This window comes from Diprion similis, chromosome 3, assembly GCF_021155765.1.
Source record: "Diprion similis isolate iyDipSimi1 chromosome 3, iyDipSimi1.1, whole genome shotgun sequence".
NCBI lineage: Eukaryota > Metazoa > Arthropoda > Insecta > Hymenoptera > Diprionidae > Diprion > Diprion similis.
Genome location: NC_060107.1, coordinates 16,412,853 through 16,437,088, shown reverse-complemented (window position 1 = coordinate 16,437,088; position 24,236 = coordinate 16,412,853). Strand labels below are relative to the sequence as shown.

At 34.4% G+C, this 24,236-nt stretch overlaps 2 protein-coding genes across 2 annotated transcripts in view; one reads left to right on the top strand and one right to left on the bottom strand.

The window, feature by feature from the left end:
* The window catches only part of LOC124416725 (flotillin-2), a 403,676-nt gene that overhangs the window by 378,094 nt on the left and 1,346 nt on the right, over positions 1-24,236 (bottom strand). The gene's annotated exons all lie outside the window — the stretch shown is intronic.
* Positions 4,239-7,581, top strand: LOC124416719 (glucose dehydrogenase [FAD, quinone]-like). Its single transcript, XM_046897981.1, has 2 exons — positions 4,239-4,409; positions 5,675-7,581. The coding sequence occupies exon 2, from the start codon at positions 5,679-5,681 to the stop codon at positions 7,494-7,496; it is 1,818 nt and encodes a 605-aa protein (XP_046753937.1). The 5' UTR covers positions 4,239-4,409; positions 5,675-5,678; the 3' UTR covers positions 7,497-7,581.

The window sequence follows — 24,236 nt, the reverse complement described above, 5'->3', positions numbered from 1 at the left end:
TTCGAATTGGTGCTGTTTGTTTTTATAGTTATATAACATTTGTGCAATGCTTTTGATAACTGGATTCATGGGTAACTGTTAGGTGAACCATTGAAACTGCAACAAAACTGCTCGAAGTTGATAAAAATGCTTAAAATCGAAGGAAAATTATGATTCTGTAGCTTCGGTCTAACTTGCCAATCACTTGTCAGAGGGAAGGACTGGAAACATTTAAGAGAAAATTTTGTAGAGAAAGTTCTCTCAGCGAGTGAAGTAGTAGGGATCAGACAGTCAGTCTTTCTTACATAACCATGATAGTTGCTAGCCTTCATTTCATCACATAAGGTTATAATAATGTAGTATTATTATTATTATTATTGTTATTACAATAGACATACGTTACAGATAGTTAACTTATTTTTGTTTATTGGGTTGAATGCAGTTCGATTTTACCCAACCGCAGCAGAAAAGTATTCTTTAGAACAATTTTCCAGTAGAATAATTCATGCACGATTATTTCTAATGAGAGTCTCGAATTCTTTTCTGTATGAAAATATTTCTGTAGAAATCGGTTTGTAGAGAACTGATTTCTGTAGAATCGATCTTTCTCCATTTCGTTTACGTGATAATACTCGTAGCAAATAAGAAAATAAATATTTAAACATAAGTAAATGAATACACATAATTTTTTACTGCAAATTTTGCATTTTTTATTTAAAATTCCTTTTTGCATGTATACTTTAGCTGTGGTTTTATTCATCGTCCCTTTTTCGTAAGCGAAAACCAGTAGAATGCATCCATTCCATTCGTGAATTCAAGAAGCAGTTAGACTTCTGACAAAACTAGGAAACAAACGAACAGGTTTCGGATTTCAAAAATGCCCATGCAATTAGTCGAGAGCCGTTACACAACGGCGATACTCATCGTTGGGAAACTTGAATGACGGCTATTCAAATTAGCGCTATTTAAACTGCGTCAAATTCTTAAAGTTTATCAGGACAATTCATCTAAATGCTCGTAATATCGTTGAAGAAAATTTTGCGACAGTATTAAATAATATTACATACAAAATTATTGATAATTTCTTTCTTTTTTTGTTTGTTTTTCAAATATTTATAGATATTTAATTATATAAAAGAAATACGTGGTTTATTTATGAATCAACGCCATCTTGCGGTGATTCTTACCAATTCCAAGCTCAGAGGTGTACAGTCCGTATCCAAAGCTTAGGTATTAATGATGTTTTCATGGTTTTTCTACATAAATAAACTAATCTTGCATAACTTATATACTCTATTTTACGTTTAAAGATGTAAGAAACAATTTGCTGCAGCTTCCACGTAAGTTGGTCGCTCAGTTCCTGAGTTTTGCGTTCAAAAGCATACAAGCAAACCTAGATTTCCATGTATAAGTATAGTTTAATCTATTTTTTAGGATCCAGATTACCAAACACAATCTTTTGATATTGAATGATATTTTGTTTCTCAATTTGCGCTGGAATGGAAAATCAATTATTTAAAAACAAATTCTGGTCGTCCTTGTGTGTAATGACCGTCCTTAATTTTTTTTTTTTCTTCTTCTTCTTCTTTTTGTACTTAATCAGCGAATACCTTGATTCCATTAAAACACCATAATGTGTTTTCTGTTGTGCTGCATTTTCTGCGCGTAATTTTAACAGCGAATTTTCCACGCTATAATAATAAGATCAGTTATATATATATATATAACAATATTTACGGATAAATCCAAGGTCCAACACAACGAAATGAGACAAACAATATGATGTTAAGCATAAATAATTGTATTAAGATAATTAATTTGAAAAAAAAAACGGAACAATAATGTGTAAAACCGTTGAAAATTGTCGGTATGACTAAAAAAAACTTTCTCTACTTGAACCTGCTTTCGATGATGTTTTCTATGTCAAGGAAAGATTTTATGAATAAAATTCATTCAACACTCGATTGAATCCAGTTTCACTTTATAACCGTCATTTTATTATAACTGTTTTTTTTCCATGTGTAGAGACCTCAAATAACGTTTCAACCTGTTACGATTTCAAAAATTTATCTCAGTATATAATTATTTTTCGTTATTTTTTTTCTTTTTCTTTCTCTTTATCGTTAACGTTTATCTGACGAACAGAATTATTTATAACTGAATACTATTTTTCGGCACAATATAAAAGGGATAAATAAAACACTCGTAATACTTTAGCTCGGTAAAGTAAACATTATCGAACTATTTTTTTTACGCAATATCATAGGAATAATTTCGCAGATATTTTAAATGTTATTATAACATATTAATAACGATTGAACATGAAATAAAATTAGACGAATTTAGACAAATGCATAAGAAAGTTTAAGATAGTGTTAAAAAAAAAAAGAAATTATTCATTTATTTAGCTGGTTATTAACGAGTAACGTGAAATGAATCCTTCCTATTCGTCGCAAGCCAACAAACTTTTTCAAGATTATTTTCCGTTCACTTTCAATTTTTTGTGTTCAGCGTCGAATTAAACTGGTTGTTGAGTAATAATTAACCTGATCGGGATTTTCTTATTAAATTACACTTTCGGAATTTATAGTCTCGCACGGATTTAAATTATAGATCGTTTCCTTCAAGGCCAGGTTAAAAGTTTTTAATATACTTATTGAAATGAGTTAGTTTACCAGAGAAAGAATATCTTTCCTGAAAACGAGACTTGAGTCACTGTTGCGACAAACCGAGTAAAGAATTACAAATGAAGGTATAAAATTGTAAATGACTCATTTGATATTTTGTAAGATGTTGCATCGTTGAATAAAAAATTTTCAGGTTGAAGACGTAACGAGAATCTTTTGAAATTCAGGTATATTTGTAGTAATAATTAACTAATTATAAACAATTTGACCCACTTTTCAACGAATCGCCTGTATGTAAGCGCATTTATTATATATGAATTCAAGCGGCTTAATCGCCTCGTTACGAAAACACTTTGTGTATAATTATTTGCATGTAAAATCGACGGTAGAATAATCTTATAATGATTTTCGATATTTGTAAAGCCGAGTTGGTTTAGTGTCTAAATTTACGAATCAATGACTTAAATAACAACATCGAGAGATAAAATTACTGGTAAATCAAGCTCAAGGAAAAATACGAGTCGAAAATGTGAATTTTAATTTTTTATAAAATAGAGAAAATTTTAACGAATTGTTTAAACATCAAAAAATCATCTACATTACAGTAATGATGATTATACTTTTTATTTCGTCAAAGAACAGAAGACGAAAGGATAAATTCTTTTCAATTTGTTGAAATTGAATGAAATTGAATGTATTGTTTAAAAATCAAAAAAATTCAAACAAAAAAAATTATTATACTTTACACGTTTCTTTTCAAATTGTTATGAAATTCAAGCTATTTTGAATACGCATCTTTATTCAAGAATGAAAAACATTTCCTTCAAAAATAATGACCATATATATATATATATATATTTTTTTCAAACCACCAACCAACAAGAAAAAACGAAACCACAGCTCAATATAACAGAAATGTTCCCATCGATTGTTTAAAATTCAGTGATAAATTTGTGTCGGTTGGAAAAACGCTAAAAAAAATCTCGCCGTATTGAGAAATGACGATCACACTTTCAGTTGCATAAGAAGAACAAAAGATTAATAAAAACAAGACGACAGTTAAATAATGGGAAAAAAAATTACAACCAGCCAGCATTTTCCAGACAACGAAAAATCAACGAATAAATAATATCAGGATGAGAAACGCATCGCGATTTAAATTATTCATAAAAACAATTCAAGTCAATCTGAATTTGCGAGCAGTTGGACCATCAAATCTGCTGGAATGTTGTACGTATGAGTATCATCGTAAAAGTAATAGGCAAAATGAAACGAGGAAAGGGAAGAAGCAAGTGGAGGTGGTGGAACGAGATGCTTGTCATATGCATTCTCCTCTAGTTTGGATACGGACATAAGTAATACGCGTGGACGGTTCGAGAAAGCGCCTTTCATTTTCAATCAGACACCGTCTGTGCAGGATCGGTTTTACGGGGGCTAACTGACAATAACAAGTGGTTGTTTATTGTTTTCACAACGTCATTTATTACAAATTATTACATACTGCATACTCAAAGTGTGACAATAGTAACTCCTTAATCGATGACGTTATTATCATTACTATTCATGTGATAAGTGAGTTGTTGTTGTTGTTGTTGTTTTGTTTTTCGACTAGGTGATTTGTTGATATTGTGCCGTTGCTCAGGGATTCAATTCCAAAGTTATTCGGTATTCAGTCTTACCGATCAACTGCGGGTCAGATCGGGGTCCGAATGACAGGGTGAAGGACAGAGTGACGAGGCGGAGGGAGAAGAATTTTGATTTTGAATTTTGGTTCGTCGATGCAAAACTGCAATTCAGCGAAAGGTGAGTTTCACAATTTATAACATAACAACGGATTTGAAGAGTATAAAGTGAAGTCTTTACGACACAGCATCTCATATATGATACACATCTTTTTTGAATCGGTTATTCGAAATTTATATTCAATTTTTTAGATATCGTTGTCATATTTTTTCTACATAATTAGACTTCTGAGATGTCAATGTTGATGTTTTAATAGGGATTATCATGATTCCGCGAATATAGTAAGCACTATAAATAAAGAAAGGGTTGAAAATGCCTGTTATTTACATAATAATAGCTATTTATGTGGTATGCCCGTAAACCGCCTGTTTTTTTGGCAAGGATAAAGATTTCAGGACGAGCTGAAGGCGAGCCGGTAGCGAGCCGATGGCGAGTACTGAAATTATCCGAGCCAAAAAACGGTTTACGGGCATGTCAGATACAATATTTTTTACGGTATGAGCATTGAAAAGCAAAACAAAGAATAAGGTTATGTCGCGATCTGTTCGATGAACCTACTTTATTCGGCAGTTTGGGATGCGCACTTCGAACTGCGCATCAAAACTGCGGAATAAAGACTTTATTCCGCAACTTTGTTCGCTGCCGTATAAAGCGTCACTTTACGGAACGAAAACTGCCACAAAAAGTCGACTTTTCAATGCCCATGCCATAAAAATGTAATTGTGGGATGGCGATGGAGACTAGAAAAGTGGAACTCAGTAGTCTTGGGCTTCAGGGTTTTCGAAATCAGCGACCTCGAGTATCCTTATGTACCAACCAGTTTCAAGGAATTTCATTGCGAAGGAAAAATGTATGCTCCAAAGCGTTGATTTCCAAGTAAACGTAGGCTACAGAAAAGTTCATTACTTGACTATTACGCAGTTTGATTTCAGAGAAACCAGAACGATATTTCGAGTTAAAAAAAAATTACCTTTTTTCTCAAACATTTATTGTAAATAACAATTAAAGAAACTTCAGTTTTGCATTACATTTTTTGAAATAAAGTGATTTCATGAAAAATTAACTCAAATCAGAGGCATTTTAATGTTTCTGGTACTTATCCGCTGATTCATTCGTAGGAACTTTCTGTAAATTGATGGCTAGCTTTAACATGATTAAGGATATGAATTGAATTGAGTCTTATTTCCAATTGGAGTACACCCTTCTTCGTATTCACTAACCTCTCAACGTCAATTATCATCAAACTCAGAAATTGTCTTGGTCATAAAATCCCGTGAACCGTGAATAATCGGTCGATCAAAAATTTAAGGAAACTTTCATTACAGGACAATGGAACTGAAACAGATCCTGTGCCTAATATCTTTGACCTGCATGGTGGAGGGTCAATCGTTCTTCGATGTGATCCGAAATTATCGTCAAACTCAAAGCAACAGCATCCCATCAGGCTACGAGCCGGATACAACGACCTATGACTTCATCGTCGTAGGATCAGGCTCGGCGGGTTCAGCGGTAGCGAACCGTCTCTCGGAGAACCCGAACTGGAAGATACTGTTGCTGGAGGCCGGAGGAATGATGAACATTCTGAACGAAATCCCGATGCTAGTGAGCGTTTTTCAGCTCACAGAGTTCAACTGGGGCTATAAAGTCGAACCACAGACCAACGCCTGTCTGGGAATGATAAACAGACAGTGTCCTTGGCCCAGAGGAAAGACCCTGGGCGGCACGAGCACACTCAACTACATGATCCACACCAGAGGCGGCAAAGAGGACTACGAAAACTGGGCCAAAATGGGAAACAAGGGCTGGTCTTGGAACGAGGTGCTTCCCTACTTCAAAAAGAGCGAGCGCTTCGACATCCCTGAGCTGAACAACTCCACCTGGCACAACAGACACGGACACCTCTGTGTCGAATACGTTCCCTACCACTCGCCTTTGGCCAACGTATTTCTTCGTGCCGGTAAAAGCCTCGGCTATAGCATCGTCGACTACAACGGCGCCAACCAGATTGGCTTCTCCTTCATCCAGGTCAACATGGACAAGGGGACGAGGTGCAGCGCCGCCAAGGCGTACCTCAAGGATCGAAGACCCAATCTTCACATCATTACAAACGCTCGGGTCACCAAAGTCCTCTTCGATAAAAATAAACGCGCATACGGAGTCGAGTATGTCAAAGGGAAGAAGTTCCGACAGGCGCGATGCTCCAGAGAAGTCATTCTTTCCGCCGGGACCATCGACTCTGCGAAATTGCTGATGCTCTCGGGAATCGGGCCGAAGGATCACCTGGAAGAGCTTGGCATCCCAGTATTGAAGGACTCTATGGTTGGGTATAACCTCTACGAGCACGTCGGTTTCCTCGGGTTGACTTTCCTGGTGAATCAAAGCGTAACTCTACTCCCCAGGCAGCTCGCCAGACCCGGTGTGCTACTGGACTACGTGATGAACCGAAAGGGGCCGATGACGATACCCGGCGGAGCTGAAGCGCTGGCTTTTATCAGGAGCAAATACGCTCAGGACGAAAGACCGGACATCGAACTGCTCTTCGCATCCGGCTCGCTCCATTCCGACAATGGTCTGACCTTGAGAAGAGCTCTGGGGATAACCGATGAGCTTTATAACGCGGTGTACAAACCCATCGAAGGCCGCGATGCCTGGTCGATCTGGCCCATTGTTCAGAACCCTCGTAGCGTCGGAAGGATCAAGCTCAAGTCAAAGGATCCTTTCCAGAGCCCAATCATAGACCCGAACTTCTTCAGCCATCCGGCCGATTTGGAGATAATCTTAGAAGGAGTCAAACTCGCTATTAATATATCGCAGAGTGAACCGTTCAGTAAATACGGTTCTCGTCTTCACGATGTCAAGATCCCCGGGTGTCGGACTCTGAAATTTGGCTCCGACGACTACTGGAGATGCGCCATCAAGCATCTGCCCTCCATGATGAACCATGAAATTGGCACTGCCAAGATGGGACCCGCCTCTGATACCAACGCAGTTGTCGACCCGCAACTCAGAGTGCATGGCGTCACTGGTCTTCGCGTTGCTGACGCTTCAATCATGCCTGCCATTCCAACTGGACATTCCAACGCTGTAATTTACATGATAGGCGAAAAGGCCGCCGATATGATCAAGCAGACTTGGCGATCAAGATAGTTTCGAATTGTCGGTTACTCGATAAGCTCAGGTCGTAAAACTTGACTATTAACTTCTTGTCGAATCCATTTTAAGCCTACGTAATTGCACCACTTTTATCGACCGAATCGTTGCGGTTACTCAATCGGTAAACGAATGAACGGAATTGGATGAAATTTCGAGAGTATGTTGCCTTTTCATCGTTAGATATAAGAGTTATTTATGCATTGAAAATTACATTCAACTCCCCGATTTGTATGGTAGTTTCAAGAACGTCTTGTAATAGGTCTACCCGTTACCACCACATCGATTACGTCACTGCGATCGAGGTTAGGATACATAAAGTCCGATGTCGTCGTTTCGTGGGCGATGTGACTACTTTACCAACCGAACTGATCAATACTGGGAGACGGCACTTTGCTCCCTTTATACTGGGAGCAAAGACTTTTAGCGAGACAAAGTGACACTGCTCCATATTGAAAAGGGAGAAAAATCGGCCTTTCCGTACACACATGGAAAAAGTACTATTTTGTTACCCTTGTAGCGTAAAGTCCTATTTTGTTATGCACCGTCCATCGGCACTTAAGGAGTCTTTCAAACACCACTCCGATAAAACTCTCCTACAACGTGGTATCTGAATAGCTATTTATGTGGCATGCCCGTAAACCGCCTGTTCTTTTGGCAAGGATAAAAATTTCAGGACGAGCTAAAGGCGAGCCAGAAACGAGCCGGAAGCGAGTACTGAAATTATCCGAGCCAAAAAACGGTTTACGGGCATGCCACATACAATATTTTTTACGGTATGAACATTGAAAAGCCAAACGAAGAGGGAGGTTATGTCGCGATCTCTTTGACGAAGCTACTTTATTCGGCAGTTTGGGATGCGCACTTCGAACTGCGCATAAAAACTGCGGAATAAAGACTTTATTCCGCAACTTTGTTCGCTGCCGTATGAAGCGTCACTTTACGGAACGAAAACTGCCACAAAAAGTCGACTTTTCAATGCTCATGCCGCGAAAAGACTCTTTTAGGTGTTCAAACAATGTATTACAAGTGTATGCAAAGTTGTCTTTCGTAATGCAGCATATTCGCAGAATTATAGTTGAACATTTTCGCAACCTTTTTAAGAAACATTGCAAACTGGAGTACTTCAGGTCAGTATAAACTTTAAATCGGTAACTTGTGAACCTTAATTATCAAACATGGTTTTAATATAAGTACTTATTGATGTTGATGTTTAGAGACTGTATAATAATAAAGAATTCTTCACGCTGGCATATTACACTGAAAGAAATATGTTAGATAAATTGACAAACGAACAACTCGATATATGTAAATAAATGCAAACGATGGAGTTGCGACGAGGATTGCAAGCATGCCATCATTACATCTACAAACTTAAAGTGAATTTGTCACTCAACGTAACTTTAAGGATTTTTGCCATAGAATTTAGTGAACATACGTGTTTTAATCTTAAGCATTGTTATTATAATAAACGTACTATTTACTAATAAGTATAGCAGGCTGGAGTATAAGAACCCTTGTTATTTGTAAATATATAATATAACAAAGTCATTTTTTCTCAATTTTATTCACGTTTCAAAGTATAAGCTTATCTTGCAGGTTTTCATTCACGAAAATTCTTCACCCGCAATTCGTAAACAACAAAAAATTCTTTTTCAATTCATCTCTTGAGTTTTAATTTCGCACTGGTCTTCTTTGAATTATTATTCGATGATGAAAAGCGCCGTAAATAACTCGGGAACCCATCAAGAGTCGTAAGGCAAAGGTGAAAAAGAGACTCAATGAGGATAATAAAAATATTTCAACGTGAAAGTTAAACAGACTTTAACGCATAGATTCGAAAAATTTATATTCTTTCTATTCCATAAGCGCTGAAATTTCGCTTCGTAACAACTCTAGCGAATTCCATCATTCAGAGAAAGTCAACAAGACTGTTTAACTTCTCAAAGACTTCTCAATGAAATAGCACAACGACAATCAACCCCAGAACGGCAACGTTATTTTTTTTTTATCTATTCCGATAACAGAGGGTGAAAAAACGACCGTCTTATAAGTTTCATCTCTAGGGTGCATAGTATCGTTATGGGTTCTATAGGATTTCATTTTCTTCGTTTTTTAATAAAGAATCCCGTGGGCCCAAAAACTGTTTGCATAGGTTCTAAAAAAAAGTTCAAAAATTAATTAATCTCAAGTCAAAAACATAAGCTGTTCTTTTTTGGCGGGAAATTTAAATTCGCACGGGGTGTTTTTTCACCCCCCGTTACCGTTCTAGAGTTGAGATTTGTTTTTTTTTTTTCAACAAAAGAGATGCACCGCATTCTTGGGATTCTATTTGTAAACTAATTAGATCAACTAAAAAGCTAAGCTTTTTTGCAATAGACACAACAGCACGATCATTTTCGTAACATTCAAAGCATGAATTCTTCGGTTTTCACAGTCGATACTTCACAGATGATTTGAAGATGCTTGTCCTGTTTTAAAGAGAAGTCAGCACTGCTATTAGTTTTTTTCTAAATACAGGTTTCGACAAATACCAAAATTCCATGATTCATCGGCAGCTAATTGGCAGTAAATTTTGGTGCTTATCACAATTATCTACGATAAACGGTTAGATATAGTATTTATTCCCATTGTCAGTGTGATAATGCTTCCTTAATGTGAAGTTAAGCATAAGCCGCAAGTTTTTTCGTAAATTTAGGCTCCAACTGAATTAGAAATACAACTGATTATGAGCGGTTAAATTGCGGCAAATTGTAGTCTAATTCAAAATTTACAATCATCAATCCTTCGTAGTTTTCTCACTAGTGATTGTGCCGGACGATCGATTTTTTCTAAAATTTGATATAGAAAAACATAAATTTTACCAAAGTTTATTAACAGCTAATTAACGGTTTATTATTCTAAAGATTTTATTTGGATATTTGTCAGTGGTTGAGTTAACGAATGTAGAAATTCCGAACTTTTGATTTCAAAGTTATACATTTAATTCTTCATTATCAATCTATATTTTAACATTTAGAATAATACGGTAATATAAATTCTCGAAAAACTTGTACCAAATACTTTGTAATAAAAACGTTGTATATTTGAAGCTGCACTTTGCAGAAAAAAAAGAAAAATAAACTGGGCCATTTTAACAAGATAGAAGGACTTATGAATATAACATATTGACATTGGCTAACATTGCACATAGCTGTGCGTACATATATATGCATTATACATTTACATGGCAGCGATAACATAACGGTGGTCAAACGATGGTCGTTTCTATTCAATTGGTCGAGTTGCAGCAAAAATTATTGGTAGAATCACCGAAACTTTCTTTTTGGCAGCAAACGAGACTTCGATAGAATGTATATACCTATTCAGTATTCACTTCAAAGTTACATAATCAGTGTTACATATTAACCGAGAGTACAAGGTTTTGCTTCAACACTTGCAAGAAATCTTCTAGCAAAAGTTTTCTAAAATTGATGAAATCACGGTTTCATTTTATTCAAGAATATAAAAAACTTTTTGCAAAGTACTTAAAAAATTTGAAAAAGAATCGTTTTAGAAGTGCCAACTTTTTTTTTAATCGATGTGTTATAAACTGGAAAAAGTGTGAATTAAAAAAGCTTCAATATTCAAACTTCGTAATTTTATTTGCGATACTTATTAAGCACTATTTTTGCCTAATGAAAATTGTTAAATAATATTATTTCGGTCGATTATCGTAGAGTTTAAATATTCTAATCATAAATTTTACTAAATTAATTAGCCTCTAATTATGATTACTAAATTGAGAAACAAATTTTACAGAAAGTCGCTCCGTCCGGAGAGAATGCCCTATACACAAGTGAATTCGGTCAAATAGAATTTCACTCAACTCTGACGTAAGGTAAACAGATAGGTACGTGTGTGAGTCTCAGGTGGTCAATGGCGTTACCAATCATACGCGTTCCCATCACTGAAAGAAAGTAGGCATTTGAGCGGGAAGAAAATAATTGGGCATATGTATCAGGTGTACAGTAATTAGATAGATTCTGACACGTTCGATAACTCTAGAAATGTTACGACCCACGGCGTTGGATGAGCACCGTTTGCACTGCCGGTCGCGCGCTGCCGACTCTTTTTTGTTTGCTGCTTGGCCTGAGACGCGCGGCCACCAGTGCAGATGGTGCTTAACCACTGCTGGCCGCGCGTCTCACAATCAGGCCGAGCAGAAAACAAAACAAAACAGAGTCTGCGGCGTGTGGTCGGCAGTGCAAGCGGTGCTCATCCGACACCTTGGGTCGTAAGATTTGTAGGGTCATCGGGGGCGGGCTTGAAGTTGTGGATTTGAAAAGTTATGAGAAAACCAAATTCCGAACAATTTTGTGGCGAATCTTGAAGTAAAGAAATCAAAACTTCTACGAAACAACAAAATTTTGAACGGTCGGAAACCCGACGGTTCAAGGTTCCGAAATGCAAGATTCCGAAAATTCAAGATTTGATAGAGTAAAATTCTGAAAGTTGAAATACGCTCACATAGTGTAGTTTACTTGACGCGTGGGTGAAAAAAAATCGGAAAAACGTAAAATCATAATGACCAGGATTCCAAACGTAAAAATATCGAAAATCCAGAACAAAGAAAGCTCAAAGCGGTAAAGTTTCACCCACCCCGAATTTTTATAATTTTTTCATTTTTGCACTTTTGGAACTTTGATTTGTCGGAGTTACACCCTTTCGAACTTTAAGCGTTAGGCTTCGGACCATTCGAAACTTTAATGTTTCGTCAAAGCTTGATTTCTTTACCAATACCTCAAGTTTCCTCACAAAAAAAATTCGGAATTCGGCACTTTCGGAACTTTTCAATTTGGGAATTTCAACTCCGCCCCGATTAACGAATGTGTTAGAATCAATCTAAATGTCTGTACAATCCAGTAAAAAAGTTTGAAAGGATGAAAAATGAAATAAAAACGGAACAAGCGCAGCTGAAATTGGGAGAATCAAGTTGAATTGAGTCAAAGCCATGTCCTATCAAATTAAAGACACAAAAAAAGTATTTACTGCGCGAAAAAACCTCATTTATCAAAAAATCTAGAGTTTTTAGGAGTTTAAAAAACCGTTTCATACATCAAATTTCGACAAATGATGGCTCGTTTGCCTTTAGAATTGAATCATCTACAAATCGCGTGAACTTTATTTTTCGAGTGATACGATTTAGCTGGTAGTAAGATACGGCTACTCTCCTATATATAAAGCCAATGCACATTTCATGTAGGTAATAAACTAATACTTTGTTCAAAAATATCTTCATCTTATGAGAAATTCATGTGAATTGATTTGTTTGATTGACATTCAATCAAGTGATTTAGTTCGTAGGTCGATTCCTAACAAATCATCCAAAATGCATTTCGAACAACGATAATATCTTCCACAGTAAGGCCTAAGTTTACCAACTGTCAATAAATGTAAGGCTTCTAGTAATAATTTTGTATATGACGCCCGTTCGAAAAATGTCTAGCAGCATGCGTTGCGGGAATGAATATTCTGTTGCCTATTCACAGGCGCAAAAATCTAGATTTTTAGTAATGATTTTGCATATGACGCCCATTCGAAAAATGTCTAGCAGCATGCGTTGCGGGCCTGAATATTCGGTTGCCTATTCACAGGCGCATAAATTTGCTCCACGTAACTAATCGGTACTTGAATTCACGATGTGTTGTACGCAGCTCTAGTAAACGGAATACTTCACAATAACCTAATTGTAAACCGAAAAGCATCTGAAGAAGTGAATTACATTTCGAATAATAATGCTCAAATTAGACAATCGATGGATTAAATCTGCATTCTTCAATTTAGGCGGGCGGTACAAGAATAACAAAAAAAACATTATCTAATACTTAAAATATTCTTTCGAACATGTTTGTTTGAAAAATCCTTACGAATTTGAGGATTCATAGAACTTGTTTCGTCGTCATATAAGTTTACACTCTATGTTAAATAACGAAATATAATATCAACGAAGGATTTAGAATTTTTTATACCATAAGGTTCTGCTTCATGAGGTTGAAGTTCACAACGTTACTGTAACGACAAGTCTTATCTAATACACAGTCAAGTCTAATAAATCAAAACAGTATACTTATACTGAGCAAATACAACTCGTTCAAAATGATTCTATAAGTTAATAAATAGTCATTTATTCTCAACGTTGCGTCACCACATCAACGTTACGAACATCAACTTCACTTTGCTTCTGATGTGAAGAAGAGGGAATATCACAAAATAGATTAGAAAAAAAAAACAGAAAAAAAATAAAAGAGAGGTTTACACTTACACATTTAGGTAGGATTATAATTCATGATACTTTCTGCGTCTGTCCGATTTTTATGATATCTGAGTGCTTCCAACATTTCTCAACTTCTTCTTCTTCTTACCGCGTCGAAACAAGAAGGAAGCCATGCATGTTGCTGACTGTATACACAGACTTCTCTCGATGTTTGGACAAAACTGACAGAAGCCCTAGGATCTAGACAAGCACATCGCACAGATTTTTGTATTATAATAATATATATATATATATACACACGGACATGCATACGTGTACATAACATCAGTAATATGAACCGTCTTGCTTCGACGAGTAAACGTTAGATTTTTGTTTCGAGCTTCGACTGTAAACGTAAATATTTTCAAAATTACAACTTTCACATATTCTCAACGCGTGAGAAATTTCATCGATATCACTTGACTGTTTCATTTTTTCGTGTTATGTTATCGTTTCGTTGTGTTGGTTTTATAATTTATGTTTATTTATCTTTATCTTTATCTTTATCTTTATCAACCACGTGAACTAATTCATCACTCTTGATGTTTTTGTATGAAATCGAGTGTATCTGAGGTCCAATGTCTCGTATGAAGCCTCTCAGATGAAATTCCTCCATTAAATCCCGAATATAAAATCACTCAAATCCTAATCCTGTTAAATCTTTTGCAGTCTACAAAAAATTCTCACTCGATTTCTCTTTTCATTTTTTCGAAACCTATACGAAATCTGTGGAAACTTACATGAGGTTTTATGATGTCTCTCATAAAGTATCTCATATTATTCTTCCCGTATATGAAATCCGATGAAACTGAATTTTTTTGGCATGTTATGAAAAAATAAAAATAAAAAAAAAAACGAGGTATTGTACCTACATAATATCAAAAATTATATTCATCGTAGAAAAAAATATCACTCATGTGAAATTTGTGTCATGTTATATTACACGAACTTTAAGAGAAAAAAATTATGAAGAACCTTGTGACACCTTCATTGATTTTTCGATGCTTCGTTAAAAAAATTTATATCGATTTTATCAAATGATTTTTTTTAGAAATAGACGAATATTTTGAACGACGAATAAAAGTATGATGACTTTTTTTTGTAAACAATTAGTTACAGTTATGTTTGTTAAATGAGATTTGGAATTCACCTCCTTTCGTGGTTTACAGTACGCGAAATGAAATCGGCTGCAGCGTATCTTTAACATATATATTTATAGATCAGTTGAGAATATTAAATTTAAAAATATACTGATTCGGTTACGAAACAGTAAACTGGCGGCAATACTGTTCAAACATCGTATCAGTTCGAATTGTAAATCAACGTTGTTATATATAATTTTATGAAGACGATTAAAAAGTTTGAAAAGATTACCAGAAATCAGCTGATATCATCATCAAGTCTTTTGTTTTTTGCTTTTAGCACTACGATCGATTGGATTGTGAGAAAAAATAATTCGTGAAACTTTTATCACTGATTTTCAAAAATAATTGACCGATGAAATGGAAAAGGAATTTTTGCACGTAAGGAATATTTTCACTACATGAAAAATGGCAGCGAGTCACGTACCAGCGAGTAAACACGAAAGACAATTCTGACCGAGCCCAATGTCAATTTAATCAACTAAGCGGAGTACATTAGATAATTAAAGAATCTGACGAACGTCGCTGTATATTACAGTTTTGTATTTATAAGTGGAATAAAAAGACAAATTATACCTATTTTCAGGACAATATTTCGGAGTGTCTTCAGTTCTATATTCGTCAAAATAACTTAACGAAAACTATTCCCATTTATTTAACAATTTCAGTGAATAATATCATGACAATTCAAAATCACAAAATAAGGTGTAATAAATGAAGTGTGACAAATTTGATAAATTTCTTTGCGAGGAGTAGAAATATTTTTGAAAATATTTAAAACGCTTTATTTTCAAGAATTTTTTGAAAATTTTAATGCAATTTGTTGCACAACTTTTCATGATAAGTACTGTAGCTTCTTCGAGCTTTTCATTAATCTTCTAAAATTTTCCAATCATTCAGATCAAATTCGGAATGAAATATCAAATGAGATAATATTCTTCAGCCAAGTAGGAACGAGATGACAAACTTATGCGAACGCTGTCTTTTAACACTTACAGATAGAGAAACGTTACGCTAAAAAATTTCAAAAGTCTCGATGAGCTCTCCAAAAAAGTTCGCAAAAAAACGCATTTTGAAAAAATTCACCAGCGAGGTACTGATACCTAGTAAAAATATAGTTTTGAAAGAGAATTTATTGGTAGCCACTCTTCGAAAACGTGTTTCGTCGTTTCATCATCTGCTCTCCGTCTTGTCTTCTTCCAAGCTCTGCAGTTGAAATTGAGGTGAAAACAAAAAAACAAAAAAAAAATAAACCACATCAGGAAATAGAACGAGGGTTTTATAGATTCATCTTTTACATTGAAATCCATTCCAAGAATAACTGGACCACAATCTCTCTGACGACAAACCATGAGCCCCACCATCTGAAGCTAAAATTAAGAAAATAAAAGAAACTTAAACATTAAAAATGATTGACTTCCGGTTTTTACACTCACAGAATCCCAGATTGTGAATAAAATGGATCTAAAATCATCCGAATCAACCAAAACCCGAAGACTTCTTAGATCATTCTGACTGTTCCAATTCCAGAAGCTTCTCTCGCAATGTCGACATCTCAACTAACGTTACTCCAAATTGCAAAAATTCATCTCTACCTCATAGATCAGAGATGCAATTTGATTCGTGCCGACCAAAGTTGGCACAACTACAATATTACTAGAAATTTTTGGAACAGTCCACTTCTAGTTTCCTGAGTTTGAATTCAAACGGCAGAGTCCGTTCATCTTCAAATCGGCACGTATGCGATGGTTATGCAAATGGGACGAGCGACGAACCCGGATGAACTTTCCCCCTGCTAACCGATCCCACGGAAGGGTGGATCAGCCGTCTCTTCTGCACCCTTAGCCAGCCATCCAGCCAGGCAACAGCCCTCAGCAGCCACCCAATAAGTGGTTGTATGACTCACGCACTCGTTGAGTCTAGGAACGTGGAATATCCGATCGATAGCATACGTATAACAACCAGATTCGCACGACTCCGTATGAACGATCAGAGCGATCGAATTTTCACTTCATTTTACCGAATTCAATATTTAAGGTGCTGAGTTGAAATGCCGAATTTGAAAAGTTCCGAAAGCCCCGAATTATTATTTCATGGCACTAAATCTCCATCGTGAAATTAGCTGACTTTTCCAGGTTTTCAGACAAAAATTTTATCATTTTCTCGGACCAATTCGAATAAATTGGTTACAGCAAATTGGAATAAAATAAACGTATTTTTCACATAATTTGTTTGTTTATTTTGTTTTTTTCTTTCTTTCTTTTTTGTGAAAGTACGAACCGACACTTGGCTCACACTGTTGTACAATTGTATGGAAAAAATATATAGTAAACGATTCCTTGACTTTCCCCAAAAAACAACTGACTATTCCAGAATTTGCGAATTCCGTGACATTTCCAGTTTTAACAGAATTCACTGACCAGTGGCCACCCTGTTAAAATAAGGAAATCGAACTTGGATGAAAGATCAGAGTTTCGAGTGGTCCGAAATCCGATGTTCAAAGTTCAAGAAGTGCGAAAATGAGGAAATTAAAAAATTTGAAACATCGAAATTTCGAATAATCGAAGATTTTCAGTTTTGTGAATTTCTTTGTTTTGGATTTTTGACATTTTCACGTTAGGAATCGTGGTAATTCTGATTTTTATCATTTTTAACACGCATTATGTGTATATATATATTATAAAAAAAAAAATCAAAAATCATGATATGAAACTTATCCTGAAATTTTCATTTTATGGAATTCTACGAAGAATTCTCATAAAAAACGTTGTAAATGAATCAATTATTTTTTGGTCTATTTTTTTCGAAATGTACATTTATTAATGCTAATTTTCAAAAAAAAAACTGTCCCAATAAGTCAATTTTTAAGATAGTTGTAGCTATTTAAAAAAAAGGAGTCATTTTTTTTTTTTTTTTAATGCATCACTTTTTTTTGGGTTTGGTATAAAAATTCCAAAAAAATTCTAAAATATGTTTTTGATAGTATAGAAAAAGATAAAAAAAAGTTTCAGCCAAATCGAAGGGGGGCGGGGTCAAAAGTTGTCGATTTGGCACAGAATGCCCCATATATATCCTAAAAGAACTTCACTCTACAGTACATAAAATGTTAACGAATCATGCAGTTCGTTTCGTTGGCAATTGATAAGTCTAAAAGTAATTTGAACTTGAATTTTTATTCCAATTTTCAGTTTATCGAAATCATCATTTTATGCAAAATCAACACACGTAACACGATAGATAGTTACCGGTTCCATATTTTTCCTAGTATGATCATCTTGAAAATTACAAGCCAAGAAATTTGGTGGATTTTTTTTTTTTCTCAAACTAATGATACGATAATACGTATTAATTGTCCTAAAATTATTTACAGTCAAACTTGTTTAATAGAAAGTACTTGGTTTAAACGATTTTTTTCGTTAGGTATACCAAGAAGGCATCGATCGATAATTATTGAATTTCGGATAATATTCTGACATATTTTTAGAAACACCGTGGATAGATATTAATTTAATTTATATATATATATATATAATTGAACTATCGAGGAGAAAAGAATATGAAATTTAACCATATTTTAATGCCTTTCTGGAATATGGAATTCTACCTAACATCATTACAGAATTCGTTAATTGATCAATTATCTTAGACGAGTTGGTCAAAAACTTGTGTTTAAAAAATCGTGATTCAACAATACACTCAATATCTATACTAGAAAATTATATTCACCAGCAATTTTGGTATCACGATATTCATGTAAGCCGGTAAGTTTTTTTTCAAATCAGCTACTTGTAAAGAAAGATTTATGAAAAATAACTGAATAAAGCTAACGAAATAACAAAAGTTAATTTTAAAAAATTAGCAGAAGGAGAAAAAAAATCTTTTTCTTCATTTTCGCAAGGGTAGAAAATATTTTTTATTCACCATAGCTTGCCAAGGGATATGAATTTGAAAATGTCTCACACGTTGTTATTTCAAACACTCTATTTTCTCCAAGAATTTATCCGTCGTTTCAGCTATTACAGGAAAATATAGATAAAGAATGCCGATTAACACACAACGACTGAACGTTATTCTAGATAAAGGTCACCACAAATTGAGCATTTAAAACATTTCCTCAAGCCGATGAGTCAGGCATATTTAAACTCATGTGGTACTCCTACCTTTACCGACCGAGCAAACTCACCTTTTTTCCTTCCTATATAATAAAATAAACAAGCCACCGGAAGGGGTTCAAATTTCAACGGTGCATCGCTCTTTCGTAGCAGGATTCAGAAAAGTTAATAATATCCCAAAAATGGTTAAAAAAAATGTGTAGTTTTTTTTTTTTTGAGACGTGTTACTATTCCCATATTTCGGGAACCAAAAAGCACATAGCTGAGATGCTTTGTATTGCAAAATTTCAATGTAAACCCTTTCCATTCGTTTATTTGTTTAATATGCGAAGAAAAAGGGTGAATTCACTCGGTCGGTAAAGGTAGGAATACTGTTCAATCACCGTCGAAATAAAGAACTAACAGCGAATGCAAAGTTTCCAATATTTATTGCAGTTAATTTGGCAATAATCGTAATAAAAAAAAACTTATGATTGTACAAACACCAAACACATTCAGTTGAAATTAAAAGTTTTAATTGCATTTATCGATTGAGGTTTATTTTTGCAAATCAATATTTTGTAATCTACTCGCGATTCGACTTGACAAATTATTATTCGGAATACTTATTGAATTATTATACGGTTCATTTATATTTATAAAAATGAAACATTGAAATAATCTAAGTTAAAAATACTTTTTTTTCATTCAAGACTAAAATTAATATTATATCAACCCTCGATTTTCCGGTGTCCTATGAGTAAATATATTAATAAAAAAAATGTTGTCAAAAAATTGCCTCGATTGAAAATTGAAATCGAATTTTTTTTATCAGGTTTAACTTATTGTTAGTTTGTTAAAGTGGAATATATAATTGATCGGAACGAATCGATATGATTTCATTAAAAATTGGGTATTTGAATGACGATTCGAATTTCAATTTTTTTTTCAGATTTCTTAATAGACGTGTCGGTAGAAAAATTTTTTTTCAAAAAAAAATTCAAAATTCAAAATCTTTTTTTTTTTTTTTAAATTTTTTTTTTTATCCTTCCATTAGAAATTTTATTCAAAATGTGAAGATTGTTGTTGTATCAGAAAAGATATATCGGACCCTGAGGATTAAAAAAAAATTAAAGTGACTTAAAAAAAAAAAAAAATGATCAGTTAGTTAAAAAAATATTAAATAAAATTTTTGCCTACCCACTTCGATTTTGGTTAAAATATTCTAGGTTTTGGCGAACGAATTCATGTAGTCTTTTTTATAATCTTAAGAAATGTTACAATCACTGTCAAAATATTATCATTTAAGAAAGTCTGGAAGCGTCAGAGGGAGGAGGGGGATTGGAAAAATCTGGCGTGGAATGCCCCATATATTACACAGTGCAACGAGTATCGAGCACAAGATATTATGCTTTTAGTCGCGTTGAAATGTCAAGGCTGATATTAAATATCGATGCATTTGTCCACTTTACTCCTCGCTTTACTCACTATCAGCCAGGTATACACCGTGTATTAATAATAATACAGATATTGCTTCAGTACGAGTGCATAATAACAGTGAGGTTAGTGAAAAGTTGAAAAAATCAATCGGCAGGTATCATCTTTCTTTACATACTCAAAGGTACTGACCTAAATCTACTTATTAATGAGATTGGTTTCCCAAAAATCGATATTTTGTCTTGATTTTATGTCACAAGATAGTCGTTCATTTGGTATTTAATTTGTGAAATAATTATACGCGCAAGCTACGAAGACGTATTTAAAATATAAAAATAACGAATAAGGCAATAGTAAACAAAAGCTTAAGTATAGATAAAATCGCTACTCAAAATTGTTGAAAATCTAGATGAATGATTTTGTTCGGAAAGGACTAGTTTTTACAAATTCACTCAAAATAGATAATTACTTCATTTTCAATAGTCATTTCAATATTGCCATTTTGACCTTGTCAATTTAAATGTTATACAATCCAAATTTATTAAATTTATAATTAACTGTATTTTGAATAAACATCGACTTCTCAACTTTTGTTTACCATTTCCGTATTTTCTATTTTTGGGTTTCTGTATAATATATATATATATAACAACTCGATAAATATATATTATGCACCTATGTACCAATTATTTGTAAAATAATTTTACTGCAGTTTGCACTCGTGTTCACGTGATAAAAATGACTTTTACGTGTATGCGAATACAAGCAAGAAAATAATTAAATTTCATACAGAAATAGCTTCGGCGAATGGGTAAATATTTTTCTCAAAATTTTATGAGATAATTTTCTTCAAATTGCACCACGACCTTCGGTCAAACAGTGGCAACGATCTGAACTTGAAAGGAATATTGATTCATACTCTACAACTTTCTTTTACATTTTCAGGGAATGTGGATTCTCGACATCGGTCTTACAGCTGTGATAGGAAGCTACTTATGGACTACATTAAGGGGAGGAAGGTACTAACGATAAGCGGAAGCCACGTATCTTTTATTTTCCTCAAGTCTCTTGAAAATAATGCAATACGATTAGTCATAGTCAATTTGAAATTTCAAATAACGCGCCAAAATGCAATTTCGATTGACCAATAACGCATAAGCGGCAAATTAGACATTCAATAATATCCCCGCTACTGCTTGACGTTCGCTGCAGTGTTTTGTTTTCTTATCTGACACGCACTGACACGTCGCGCATTTTATACACTATTCTGAACAAAAATACTCCAATAGATTTTCATTTGATGCAAACGTAAAGAAATGGCATGAATTCGTCGAATTTACTATCGCGATTTCGTAAAACGTCCGTAGACGAATGACGGAACGACGGAACGGCGGAACGCTTGGCCATGCGTTCCACCGTTCCGTGGTGCGGTCAGCTGAGCATCAGAGCATCTTTTATTTACGAAATTATTGGAATTCCTAGTTCTCGTCTAGCGACCTGAATATTGCATGAAAACAGTCTCACGATGGCTCATTTAACTCCTAATTTTTTCCGGAATGGTGGAAAGTATCTCAATTATGCACTTTTGGCCCCTGAAATGCGGGAAATGTGGGAATAGTAAGACGTGACAATGAACCCACATTTTTTAACGATATTCCGATTATGATTAATTTTTCTGAATTCCGCTACGAGAGAGTGATGCGCCGTCGAAATTTGGACCCTTTTCGTTCGTTTGTTTATTGAATATAAGATAAAAAATATAAGGGTGTGTTTACTCGGTCGGTAAACGTAGGGGTGCTACATGCTCTTAAGGCTGTATCAGCTATTCATTCTCAACCGAAAGCGAGTCTCGTCGACAATATTGAATACTTTATGACGAGATGAAAATCTGAAAAAATAATCAACAGCAATAAAAGCGATAAGAAACTTAAATTTTAATAATAATAATGCCCAAAGGTTATCAATAAATTGTTTAAACAAAACATTGTTTAACAAATTTTCAAGGAATGTTTTTCTTTGTCACGTGAAATGAATTCATCGATTTTTCTAAATACGCATGAATTTTTAAAGAATTTTCTAATATTCTTGAACTTTCCATTTTCGATGATTTGTAAAGGCTGTATTTACGAAACTATTCGTTCAGTGAGCCGGAAACTTTTTAATTGTAATGTACAACGTTTCTACGAAAACGTATCCAAAATTCATGATATTTCTTTCATTTTTAAAAATTTACCAATTGGCAAGCAGAAAGTCTTTCTCTTTATGCTTATATTAATACCGCGATAATAAGGAAACAAATGCAAACTGTCTGAATACAATTTCAAAGCAAACGAATTAGCTACACTCCCGTTACAAACTAAACGATAAAAAATAATCAATAAATACTGCAACGATGACACGAGGCCTCATTTTTATTTCTCATTTACGTATTGATTATTATTTATTCTAATCGAGTAAGTCAAGTCTGTATATATTGAAGTTTTATTAACATTATAGTAACGATTCATACTGGGGAGAAACCATTATTTAGCGATTTTGGAATTGTCTGAAATTCAATAAACCGTAATAAAACGAAACACAATGATATTTCGAAATATTAGTTCCTTCAAAATCATGGTAAAATTTAAAAAATAGTGATTTTTTCCCCAATGATTCGTTACGATGCAAACGCTGAATAAACTCCAACATTTTGAAGATAGTTCAAGTGTTTTCAAGGTCTGAGTCTGAATCGAGCTGTTTTCCGTATGACAATAGTTTTATACATCTAATGAATAAGTCTGAACAAGAATAAAAACAAGCAACGATGTTTCTGTATACCAAAACAACAAATTCATTCTGCATCATAACACGGCGAGAATTAGATAAAAAAAAAGATGAAATTTTTATTACTCTGATCGAGAATGAATGATCGAGTGTCGTCATCGCTTGAGCCTTCAATGCATGACGGTAATTGAAGATAATATATGTACGCACTCGTGTAAAGGGAATGACACTTGTGTGTGAAGAATCAATGTTGAATGAGCCACGGCGCGCGGTGTCCGAATCAAAGCTTTGGAAACGAACAAACCAGTTTTGAACAAAAATTTCATTCGTGTTATTTGCACCAATGATAGTGAATATACGACTAAAACATAATTTCTAATATGTAACTCATGACTCACACAATAACAAATGAATCTCAGCGAATTCAATTAACACTCACTGACTAACAATAAGATATTAACGATTTGAGAAAAGATTTTACAATTAGAAATCTATTAGAAATGATGAAATCCTAGTATATAATATTATCCGATTCCAATGTTTTTCGGCTCATTTTGACCGCTAACCAAATACCCACGAATTTGTTGAAAAACGTCCTCAAGAAATTTTACATTACAGTAAATTTATAACGCGCAAATGTAATGGTCGACGAACATATGCTGCATCGTATCTTATATAAATCTATAACGTTCACCCACGCTAAAGACAATTGTTTTAAAAATTTTCAAAGCAGCCCCTTAAAATCTATACGGTGAAAAATTAGCCTATCATTCGAATATGCGCCGATTCATTTCTATCGCATAGTTTAGTAATGATTTTGATTCATTCGCGCGTGTAACACTGACGACTTTTATACGGCCTTTTCTTCTTTCCTAACTTTTGATCTAGACAGTACCGCCCATGCAGCCTTAATCAAAGGTCATCGCAAATTGACCCTCGAAAGAGGGGGGGGGTTACCATTTTGCAATTTTAATTTACATAGTTACGTATATCGAAGTTGAGGGAGTAA

Excerpts from the sequence above, each read along its gene's own strand:
- LOC124416719 (XM_046897981.1), top strand. The coding sequence starts at position 5,679 with ATGGAACTGAAACAGATCCTGTGCCTAATATCTTTGACCTGCATGGTG.